General features: G+C 40.1%; 2 protein-coding genes across 3 annotated transcripts in view; one reads left to right on the top strand and one right to left on the bottom strand.

Annotated features, from left to right (window-relative positions):
- The window catches only part of LOC138850954 (tyrosine-protein phosphatase Lar-like), a 654,087-nt gene that overhangs the window by 262,287 nt on the left and 378,592 nt on the right, over nt 1–13,208 (top strand). The window lies entirely within an intron of this gene.
- The window catches only part of LOC128704839 (neural cell adhesion molecule L1-like), a 66,633-nt gene continuing 53,980 nt past the window's right edge, over nt 556–13,208 (bottom strand). The window contains exon 4 of the mRNA XM_070104393.1: nt 556–8,232. Coding sequence (XP_069960494.1) covers nt 8,192–8,232 — 41 coding nt within the window. The 3' untranslated portion in view covers nt 556–8,191. The remainder of the gene's footprint in view (nt 8,233–13,208) is intronic.

Consider the following 13,208-nt stretch of genomic DNA (forward strand, 5'->3'; position numbering starts at 1 on the left):
CTGTTCAGTACATCCACACTTACTACTGTGCAGTCTACATCTACAGGACCTTAAATTCCAATATTAACCTTGACCTAAAACGTTTTCTTGATAGTTGTGACAGAACCCACAGGCATAACACAAGACACAAACATCTCTATGACATTCCCCTTGTCCGACTAAACCTTTACAAAAATTCAATGTATGTCAAAAGCTCTGAAATCTGGAACACCCTACCTGAAAACTCTAGAACTGCAGACACATTTATCACCTTCAAAGCTACCATTAGAAAACATCTTATCTCCCTGATACACCCCGTCAACTAACTACACGAATACCACCTGGTGGTTCACACTTACACTCGCTCACTCATTTGACCATAAACAGAAATATTAATCTCAATCTTAAAATAATGAATCCTAACTAGTCATAAGTTGGCCTGTGATACTCCAATATTGAAACTATGTATTGTGCCAAAACAAAAGCATTCACATTGCTAAACTCACAAACTAGTATTTAGTCACTTAACCATAATACCAACTTACCTCATAATTTGTAATATTTTAAAGTAAAGAATTTTTTTTTCTTTATATATTTTTATTAAAAAACGAAACTACATAAAAAATTTGAATATAAAATGTAAATCATACAAAAGTGAACTCCACACCATAACCATTATACATATGTCCTCCTGCAGACGGTTATGCCTTCAAACAATGACTAAAAACCCTAAAAGTATTCCCTCCATCTTACAACATACAGTATGACCTAAGAATATTACATCATTTCATGTATCAACTAAAGTTTTCTACCTTCAATTAAAATTAAAATTCAAACTTATCCAATTGATGACAGTTGCCATTGTTATCATTGACCAGATCCTCTCATGCATATGACATTAAGTATTTCTCTTAATATACAAACAATACAAAATATTCCTTAAATAGTTGCTTCATCCTGTATATACATTCTTACTATACCATGGAAAAAGCCCTCTGATAAGATGACCACTTCCCATATTATATATCCTCTGACATTTTTAACAATATGTATGAAATGGACAACCATGGTTAACCATATGAACTTTAAAAACTACAGTTATAATTATCCCCCATAAACCTTTCTCTTCCTGACAACACACAATCTCCCCCTTTTAACCCCCCCCCCATGTTAGGTTCTAAATTCACGGTGTATGTTACGTATTACTAAAACTAGTGAGTTCCTTATATCTCACAATAACATTATATGCACAGGCTAAAAAGGTCGCCTTACACAGAGGGCAGCCTTTTAAAAATTGGCAACATTCATACCTATACTCTTACATATATATACATTTGCGTATATACTCGATCACACATACCCACAACGACTCATACACACACATTAACACAACAATAGATAAGACTTTTAAAACCTTATATTTTAATCCTTTATTATTATGGAAAAAAAGCAAGGCAATTGAATAATTTTGAGAAAAACATGATTACTCTGTATTCTTTATACCAAAATGTTAACAATGCATTGATTGTTCCCTCTTGTAGTTGTCTCACTTACAAAGATCATTTACCATATTAAAACTATGATCATCAATGACCTATTGTCTTTCAACACATGGCTAAACTAAAACATTCACACACAAGAAAACTCTCCAATTACACCACATCTGACATGTCATCCCTCCCATACAACTCTCATGACAATCCTGCCACATTTACATATCCTTCATTATTGTCATATTCGCTCTAGAAAAGGAAAATGGTCCCTTAGTACTTAAGTAACCAAATTACCGAGTCCCTTTACCGTTATGTTTCTATATGCCTCCGGGAACGCATGTGTCCACCTTTTACCATTAATGAGTTTATTTCTACATACTGTGCGATAAATTCCTGCTGCAATTGCCCTTACCCTAATCCCCCCACCTTTTTCCTTCATGCCCCATGAATAAAACAAGAAATCTGTCACAATGTACAGAATGGTTCTCTTTACAACCTCAAACACCCCCTTACCTCTAAAGTTAGAGCACGCAGCAGCTCTACATTGCCCCCACCCATTAACTTGAAGACTCTAGCCAGCCACACCCGTACCTGCTGCAACTCCCTACAAAAATATACGGCATGAAAGGCTGTTTCCGATTCCTCACAATGTTTGCATTTCGCCTTCTTTACCAAACCCATCACACACAAAGCCTGCTTTAACACTAAAATTCCCATTACAAACCTATAAACTAACTCCCTTACCCTCGGCATTAATTTAAGTTTCTGGAAATCATGCCAAATCGTACCCCAATCATACAAAGGGTATACCGCCACCCCTTGCATCACTTCTGGTTTCCTACTCATCTCTACCAATCTTCCCACCTTGAGCGTTTTTACCTCACCTATTACTAACATAACCCTTAGCATATTCTCACATTCCATCAAGTCCTTTCCTCCCCACCATCGTCGTACATCCCCCATCACCCTCCCAACCCTCACCCCTTTTACCCCACCCCCCTCCCTTACGTACTTCTGTTTAACATACATGGCCTTTACCCTCGGCCCTAGCATCAAAAGCCCTACTCCCCCTCTGCGCACATTCGTCATAACCACCTCCTTACTTATCCATGCACGTCCAAAACCCCATATATAACGAAGCACCCTTCTCTGTATCTCCTTTATCTTCTGTTCCCGTAAAGGATACACCACTGCCACGTTCCACACTTTACTGTAAACCAATGAATTTATTATTATTGCCCCCTGCATTAAAGTAACATCCTTCGCTCTTAGGTTCCTAATCCGTTGTACAACTTTCTCTCCCACCAATTCCGAATTCCTCCGTCTAGCCACTTGCTCATCTGCCATACAGATAATCCCACAAATTTGATGGAATATTATATATATCTGCAACGAAATTATTGGTATGTGTGTAATGAAATGACAATGTGGGTGCACTGTGTGAATGTGAAATATATATATACACATGAAGTATTGCGTGTGGTAGGAAGGCTTCAGTATTTATGGACGTGTGAAGGTCATGCACTGTTATGTTTTGTGCTAACAGACTTACATCTTAGTAGAGGTTTTAATGATATGGGTGAAATATTTTTAGAAAGCTTGACTTTTCCTGTTTTCTTATTACATATTGTTTTTTCATGGGAGCTCTATAGAGCCCGTAGGTTTAGGTTACCGTTGAGTTGATATATATTATAGGGTAATTGATGGATGACATAGGATTAGGTTTTTGTAGTTTCACTGGTTGTGTTGTAAAGTGTATGCAACATATGTATATATTTATACCTTCCTCGAGAAGGTGATATGTTTGGGTGTTTAGTAGATATACGTTGTACATGAATCATGTAGAATTGAATTTTATATTATATCAATACATTGAGTGATACTGAACGTATCATGTTGTTCAATATGGAATAATGAAAGCATTTCATACAATATACAGTTACATATAAAGATTGTTACATGTCAGGTGGATTGACATGCAAGAAGGGGGAGGGGTAGTGTTTTCAGAATGTAAGGTGTACATTCCAAGGCAGGATGTACAATCAGGAATGAGATGTACTTGCCAAGGAGTCTTTAGGTTAGATTTAGTGTTCCAGACATAATGTCATTACTTCAAGGATTGGAGTGGTCATTGTTTACTGTACATATTTGTGTCTTTCAGATGTAATATGTTAATTGGAAAGTACATGTACTATGCAGAATTTTTCATCACTGTTTTCACTATGTAATTTGTCGTTTATTTTTATGTACTATGTATGTCTTTTAAATAAAATATAAAAAAAAAATCCCACAAATTTTCAGCTGTTCAGTCACATCCCATCCAAACTCCACCCCCATTCTACCCCCCACCCAATCTCCTATCTCTAATAATTTCGATTTAGTCCTGTTGACACGCATGCCTGACGCCTCTCCAAAAAACCTCATTACTTTCTCCACCTTTCGCAAACCTTCGACATCATTGATCAGTATTGTTTTGTCATCTACATAACCAACTACCTCTGTGAACCCCTTACCCTCCTCCTGTAACGTTGTTGCTTCCTCAACCATTCCATAAATCGGGTGTTGCATACATGCAAACAGAATTTGAGACATAGGACACCCCTGTCTCAAACCTTTCTCCATTTTCAACACGCTTCCTAATCTACCATTAATTTGCACCTGAATCGTAGCTTCTGCATACAAGGTCTTCACCCATCTTACTATTCCCTCCCCAAAACCCATAAGCCTTAAAGTGTCAACCATTCACACCATCATAAGCATTCTCCCTATCAATACCCAAAATTCCACCACCCTTACAACCCTGCAAAAATTCCCTAATACGACTACGACCCGGAATTCCCAACTGACCCTTGTGCACAATACCACCTATTACCCACTTCATCCTGTTCCGTGGAATCTTCGCAAAAACCTTGTAATCCGTACACATTAAAGATATGGCCCTGTACGTGCTCAGTGTTCTCCCCTCCCTCTTTTTCTTTACAAGCACCACCACACCAGTCCTTTGTGACATTCCCAATTTCCCTTCCTTCAGCATACAATTCAATACCTGAACCAAACAAACATTTATGGTTTCCCAATGCACTCTATAAACATCATTGGAAAGCCCATAAATTCCCGGTGCTTTCCCCTTATTTAAATTGAACACTGCCTCTTTCACTTCTTCCATACTTATTCTTCCATCCAATCCCCCTCTGTCCTCCCCACCTTTCCCCAAGGCCTTCACCCCTTCTCTTTCCTTATTAACTATCCCCACGTTACCCTTTTCCCATTTTCTTTTAAACCAATAATCCGCATAATTACTTATCCCCTCAGTTGTCACCAATATTTCCCCCTTAGTATAACCTTCCAAATCGTCACTAACCTCTAAAAGTATTATAGTGGACTCCTGTTGTCTAATGCGAAAACTTCTTAACAGACTACCCGACGGTTTATCTCCCCATAGCACGGCATCCATACCTGCCCTTACCCTTAATTCATCAAATCTTTCATTATGTATGTCCCTTAGTCTCTCTCTTAGCCCTGATATTTCTTCAAAAGACTTCCCCTCCTCTCTCACTTAACACTCATTGAGCTGCTGTTCCAAATAATTCTGTAAACCGTACCTCCACCTCGCCTCCTCCCTTCCTTTATATTTATAAAACCCCGCAATACCAGGTTTAGCCCTATTTTCCCACCAATCCAAAATACTCCCTACACCATCCCTTGACCTCCACAATTGTCTCCACCAGTCTCTAAACTTTGCATTCAACACCTCACTCCTCACTAACCTCGCATTTAACTTCCAGAAACTTGAATATACCTTTACCACTCCCTCCCAATCCAGTTCTACCAAAACTGCCCTATGAACCGAAAACCCTACATCCACTGTTTTTACCCCTCCTACCCTAACTGCCTCCGTTATATAAATCCTATCTAACCTCGCTGAATGATCTCTCCTAACAAAAGTGAAATCCACTCTCCAAGCCCCACTCCCCTCCACGTCCCTCACCCCTGCATCCTGTAAAACATTGCGTAACGACCGTAACACACAACCCGCCCCCCTTGGCTCCACGTCCCCCCTTATAACACAGTTCCAGTCCCCCCCTCCATTACAGTTACTAGAGGTAAACCCCTTAAAAAATACACTAAAACGTCTCTCACAAAATCCTCTTTTACTTTGATTATATTCTCCGCTGGCATATAAACCCCAATGAAACATACTCGAGATGCTCCCCACTCACCATCCACCCTCACTACCCTCCCCCCCCTTCTTCCCACTTTATAATACGTAAGGGACTATTTTCCTTCACAGCCACTGCCACTCCCCCTTTTAACCTAACAGACCCACTTACATACAATTTATAACCCTTTAATGCCAAAGCACTGCCTATCTTATAATTATGTTCTTGTATAAAGCATACATCCACATTATATCTCCTCAAAAACCATTCCATCCATACTCGTTTCACTTCATTCTTCAATCCATTTACATTTACAGTTACTATCGTGAATTATTTTAATAGTGGTGGTTTACCCTTTCTTCTTGGCACACACCCTCCTATACCGTCCTGCTGCATTGCTTCTTTCTTGACAGCTTGCTTATTCACCCCCCCCCCATATCTTCGTTAACCCTGGAACCATTAAACCCTTCATTACCCCTTCCCTCTCTCCCCTTATGACATACATCCTTTCTCCAAGATTTTACTCCTGTTCTTTGTCCTGGAGTAAGAACATCGTCCATCTCAGACGGTCCTGCAGTTCTCTTACGAGAACTCCCCTCCCCACACACCTCGTCACCTGTCTTTTCTGCCCTATGGACCTCTGCCACAACATTGTGCACATTAACATTAGTGCACACAGTATTCCTAACCTCCTGATCTTGCTGCACTGTCGCCTGCACCAGGTTACACCCTTCATCCTCCTTACTACTTCCTCCAGCAAGCCATCCTGTTGGCCCGTACCCTCCTCATCAGACGTCGATGTCGTCTGTCCCTTATCAACTGTTAGTGTTCCACTTTCCACCATAGCCGCCTCAGCCCTATCCACTTCTTCACTCCATCGGCAAGGATTCTTGTTTGGCCTTACTCCTTCCTCCAACGCCCCATAGCATTCCTCTGATGTAAGATCACTGGTACCTGTTCCCTCCGTCCAGCTTTTTTATAGCATTGGGCCGCCATATGTTCAAAAGAACCACATAATCTGCAAGTCTTCCGCTGCCCTGAGTAGTACACGTAGACCTGCGTCCGGAAGACCTCCATAAGTACGTATGATGGAATTGGCTGCCTCAACGTCATTTTCAGCGTAAATGATCCCTCAGGTAGCCCCTCATAAGGTCTATTTTGCCACACCCCCATCTCAGCTGAGTGGATTTTCCCATAGCTGCTAAACACCGCCGTCACATCATACTCTGTCGCCTCAAAAGGCACGTTTCGTACTTTCACCCACGCCACATAGCTGGACACATCATGTAAGCAGACTTCCGCCATAGTGTTCACTGCTAGCCTTTTCTCTTGATATTTGTTGACTATGCTTGCGTAGAATCCTGCGTCTTTAAACTTGATGAAAATTCTCGACACACCATTTACTGCTACTCCATATAATTCTTTCGGTCGGTATTCCATATACCTCACTGATGATGGCAGGCAGTAACACCTGCATTGTTGCTCCTGTAAGCGTTCCACGCACCAATTCCACACAAACATTGCTCACCCGGCGTCCAATGCGATCCGCCATGTTGTAAGCACAAAACAGGAAAACTGCGCAGTAAACCAGTTGAATCAGGAGCCACTGCGCAGCCTGTCCGCACGGCCCAAGAGCGATGAGGACAATGTTAAGAATTAATCTAAGTCTGCTCGAAATGCCTAGCCATGCTAAGTGTTCTAGTGGCCCCCTCTGTAATTAGTATTTTACTACATGTAAACCACACAATAAACAAATTCTGTAAACTCAGCATTGTAACCCTCATAGAGAATAAACTTAGGATTTGAATTTGAATTTGAGTTGAGTGACATTGGTTGTGCATGCAGACAGTTCTCAGTTAGGTAGAGCATTTTGGGTGAGCTTAAGCCTAAATTTGTGAGGAAGATGACAAAAGTTGTGTTGTGGGCAGAGAACATGTCAAAGTTGTGTTGTGGGGAGAGAACACATCAAAGTTGTCTTGTGGACAGAGAACATGTCAAAGTTGTCTTGTGGGGAGAGAACACATCAAAGTTGTGTTGTGGACAGAGAACACATCGAAGTTGTGTTGTGGGAAGAGAACTTGTCAAAGTTGTGTTGTGGGCAGAGAACACATCAAAGTTGTGTTGTGGGAAGAGAACTTGTCAAAGTTGTGTTGTGGGAAGAGAACATGTCAAAGTTGTGTTGTGGGAAGAGAACACATCAAAGTTGTGTTGTGGGAAGAGAAAATGTCAAAGTTGTGTTGTGGGAAGAGAACACATCAAAGTTGTGTTGTGGGAAGAGAACATGTCAAAGTTGTGTTGTGGGAAGAGAACATGTCAAAGTTGTGTTGTGGGAAGAGAACACATCAAAGTTGTGTTGTAGGAAGAGAACATCTCAAAGTTGTGTTGTGGGAAGAGAACACATCAAAGTTGTGTTGTGGGAAGAGAACATGTCAAAGTTGTGTTGTGGGCAGAGAACATGTCAAAGATGTATATTTATTATCGTTCTTGGAACTGATCTCACACTCTGGAATCACATCATTCGCTTCTCTAGGAGTCACGCTGACCTCAGCTGATCCAAAATTAACTTAATTTGACTTGTGTGATGACAGGAGGACCTGGCACTGAAATATAAAATAAAAAAATGCTAATATAAATACCTTAGTAATAATAATGCGATCACTGAATTATCATGTGACTCTCTGAATGCACTTTATCATATATATTATTATACTCAAGCCATGGATAACTTTCAATATAAAATATACACGAATTAGTTCATTTTGAATTATATTCATAAATTATTATTAATAATATATAAACAGCCACTTCACAGAGGAAACTAAACAGCCATTAATTCTTAATGAAAATATATTTGGATGAAATTAAATATAATTTTCTAAGCTTGACAAAATGAAATGAAAATTATTTACAAATCGATCAATCTAATTTCGAAAGTAATTATTAATGAAAATTCAAATAGACTTTAAAGAAAGGTAGAAATTAGTGATATATATATATATATATATATATATATATATATATATATATATATATATATATATATGTATATAATATATATAACATATATATATATATAATATAATATAATAAATGTTCACATAGAATAAAAAATATATAGGGGGTGGTAGGAGAAGAAAATATTCAAACAGCTCCGGGGATACCCTTGAGTTTTCTCTGAGGTACGTTTATTGTCTTCTCTGAGGATGAGGGTCCCCATTCCAGCTATAGAGGTGGTACTTCCCTATCTATATATATATATATATATATATATATATATATATATATATATATATATATATATATATATATATATATATATATAAATAAGAACATAAGAACATAAGAACGAAGGAACACTGCAGAAGGCCTACTGGCCCATGCGAGGCAGGTCCAAGTCTCCTACCGGCTTAAGCCAATGCACCCAACCTAGTCAGGTCAGGTCACATTGACTTAAGGGAGGAACACGGCAACCGACCTGGTAGCCCAAGCTATCAGTTCCAACTCACACCCACCCACATCTACTCATGTATTTATCCAACCTATTTTTAAAGCTACACAACGTTCTGGCCTCTATAACGGTACTTGGGAGTTTGTTCCACTCATCCACAACTCTATTACCAAACAAGTACTTTCCTATATCCTTCCTGAATCTGAATTTTTCCAACTTAAAACCATTGCTGCGAGTCCTGTCTAGGCTAGATATTTTCAGCACACTATTTACATCCCCTTTATTTATTCCTGTCTTCCATTTATACACCTCAATCATATCCCCCCTAATTCTACGTCTTTCTAGAGAGTGCAGTTTCAGGGCCCTTAGTCTATCCTCATAGGGAAGGTTTCTGATACATGGGATCAACTTTGTCATCCTCCTTTGTACATTTTCCAGAGAATTTATATCCATTCTGTAATACGGTGACCAAAACTGTGCAGCATAATCTAAATGAGGCCTAACCAAGGATGTATAGAGTTGAAGAACAACCTGAGGACTCCTACTATTTATGCTTCTTGATATGAAGCCAAGGATTCTATTAGCTTTATTGCGAACACTTATGCACTGTTGTCTTGGTTTCAGATTACTGCTAAAAAGAACTCCTAAATCTTTTTCGCAATCCGTAATATTAAGATCTACATTATTTAGTTTATATGTGGCATGGTTATTGTCCTGTCCAACATTTAGAACTTTGCATTTGTCAATATTAAACTGCATCTGCCACTTCTCCGACCACTGCATCAGTCTGTTCAAATCTTCCTGGAGTGCTCGAATGTCCTCGTCAGAATGAATTCGACGGCCTATTTTGGTGTCATCGGCAAACTTGCCGATGTCGCTCTTTATGCCCTCATCTATGTCGTTTATGTAGATTGTGAACAGCAGGGGGCCCAACACTGACCCCTGTGGAACACCGCTCGTGACACTTCCCCACTCTGATTTCTCCCCATTTATGCAAACTCTCTGCTGCCTATTTGTCAACCATGCCTCTATCCAGGAAAAAATTTCTCCTCCTAGTCCATGTGCTTTAATTTTCCTCAATAGTCTCTGATGTGGGACCCTGTCAAAAGCCTTACTGAAGTCCATATACACAATATCATATTCATTACCATGATCTACCTCCTCAAATACCTTAGTGAAAAAAGTTAATAAATTCGTAAGGCAGGAACGCCCCTTTGTAAAACCATGCTGAGATTCGTTGATTAATTTATGCTTTTCAAGGTGGCTACGAACTGCCTCGGCAATTATTGATTCCATAAATTTTCCCACTATGGAGGTTAGGCTTATTGGTCTATAGTTCGAAGCTAAGGACCTGTCACCTGTTTTGAAAATAGGTATCACATTTGCCATTTTCCACTTATCTGGCACCATGCCAGTTTGTAGTGATATGTTGAAAAGATTAGCCAAAGGTGTGCTAAGCTCCTCTTTACATTTCTTTAGAACCCTAGCATACAGTTCATCAGGGCCTGGGGATTTGTTAGGTTTTAATTTATCTATTTGCCTAAGGACCATGTCACTTGTGACCCTAATAGTGCACAGTTTATTATCGTCCTGTTCTACATAATTTATCATTACTGGAATATCGCTGGTATCCTCCTGTGTAAAAACTGAGAGGAAGTATGTGTTAAAAATTCTACACATTTCCTTATCACTGTCAGTGAGCTGACCCGAGGAACTTTTGAGTGGGCCTATCTTGTCCCTGATCTTACTTCTGTATACCTGAAAGAATCCTTTTGGGTTAGTCTTCGATTCTCTTGCAACTTTAACCTCATAATCTCTTTTTGCTTTTCTAATTCCCTTTTTTATTTCTCTCTTTAACTGAATATATCGATTTCTCAATTGCCCCTCTCCTCTTTTGATTTGCCTATATATGCCTGTCTTTTGACCAATCAGATATTTTAATCTATTGTTCATCCATTTAGGATCATTTTTGTTTGATCTGATTTCCCTATTTGGAACATAATTTGACTGAGCAGCTAGAACTATGCCCTGGAAAGCATCATATCGGCAACCATCACCACCTACCTGACCCTTAGTCAGGTCATTCCAGTTCAGCCCACCTAAGTAATTTTTCAGTCCTATGAAATCAGCCAAGCGAAAGTCAGGGACGGAGACTTGATTGCCATTATTAGGGGAATTCCATGATATATTAAAACTGAGTGATTTGTGATCACTTTCCCCAAGCTCATCATTAACCTCAAGATTATTAATTAGTGTTTCCCTACTGGCAAGAACCAAGTCAAGGAGGTTATTTCCCCTAGTTGGCTCTGTCACAAACTGTTTTAAAAAACAATCCTGGATCGTATCAAGAAAGTCACCTGACTCTAAATTTCCTGTCAAATTGCTCCAGTCAATCTGTCTATAGTTGAAATCTCCCATTAGCACAACATTTTCGTATGTAGATGCCTTACGAATTTCGTCCCATAGAAGTTTACTGCACTCCCTATCAAGATTTGGGGCCCTGTAAATCACACCCAAAATTAGTTTTTCTCGGCCCTCGAGAAGCTGTAACCAAACAGATTCAGTGGCTGACGCTTCTAATTTAATATCTTGTCTAACACAACAATTTAAATTGTCTCTGACATACATCGCTACTCCACCACCTTTCCTGTTGACCCTGTCAGTGTGGAATAATTTATAGCATTGTATGTGACATTCAGAGGGCATCTCTCTATCTTTCAGATTGAGCCAGGTCTCTGTTATAGCAATAATATCTATGTTTCCTGCACTTGCAATTAATCTTAGCTCATCTATCTTATTTCTTACACTCCTGCTATTAGTATAGTAAACCTTAAGGGAGCTAGTCCCTTGCTGCCCTCTGCTGTCCCCCTTTGTTTGTTGACCTGATCTATTGTCTTTATTTATAACTTCATGCTGAATGCCTTTTATACATTTACTGTTTCCAACCCAAGTGTTGCAACCTGCTTGTTTCCCACACACACCCATACCTCTATCTTCCATCAGTTTAAAATCATAGGCATTTCACCAATGGCCTTCTCAATCGAGTCTGCAAGTGCTACCACCCTAGCCCCAGAGAGATGTACCCCATCCCTTGCATACATATCATGTTTGCCATAAAAGTTGTTCCAGTTGTCAATGAATGGGATTGCAAGTTCCTTGCAGTATCTGTCTAGCCAGCAATTTACACCAATTGCCCTAGACAACCATTCATTTCCTACTCCCCTTCTAGGCAAGATGCTACATATGATTGGGATCCCTCCCTTAGACTTAATGAAATCTATAGCTGACCTGTACTTATCTAGCAGCTCTTCTCTCCTACCCTTCCCAATATCATTTCCACCAGCACTGAGACAGATAATGGGCTTGTTCCCATTACCTGACATGATATTATCCAGCCTGTTGACAATGTCCCCAACACCAGCTCCAGGGAAGCACACTCTATCTCTCATCTTCTTATTCCTATTACAAAAAGCACGGTCAATATATCTTACCTGAGAGTCACCAACCACAAGAATGCGCTTACCTCCATTAGCAGGGGCAGTAGTACCCTTACCTTCACTGGCCACTGAAGTACATTCATCCTGAAGAACAGAGAAGCGATTTCCTACCTTCAGATCTTCACTCTTAACTTTCCTTACTCTGATGCGCCTTCCATTACTGTGAACCACTCGCCACTTGTAGCAGGTGCTGGACTGCACCTCACTGCTGGTAGCCGTTGCTACCTCCCCAACTACAGCCTCCTCACAGCGAGAGACAGACTGCACCTCACTTGAAGCCTCATTCCCCACAACTCCAGCCACCTCACACTCTCTCCCAGACCCATTGAGGTGGACCTTCAGCCTCCTAATCTCCTCCTGGAGAAGCAAGACCTCCTCCTTCAACTCTCCAACCTCAATTTTTAAAACACTGCAGAAGCAAGCCATGCTTTGTAACCGTCCACACTAATCACACTGGCCGATTCCCACCAAGGCAGGGTGGCCCGAAAAAGAAAAACTTTCACCATCATTCACTCCATCACTGTCTTGCCAGAAGGGTGCTTTACACTACAGTTTTTAAACTGCAACATTAACACCCCTCCTTCAGAGTGCAGGCACTGTACTTCCCATCTCCAGGACTCAAGTCCGGCCT

This window comes from Cherax quadricarinatus, chromosome 91 (assembly GCF_038502225.1).
Source record: "Cherax quadricarinatus isolate ZL_2023a chromosome 91, ASM3850222v1, whole genome shotgun sequence".
NCBI lineage: Eukaryota > Metazoa > Arthropoda > Malacostraca > Decapoda > Parastacidae > Cherax > Cherax quadricarinatus.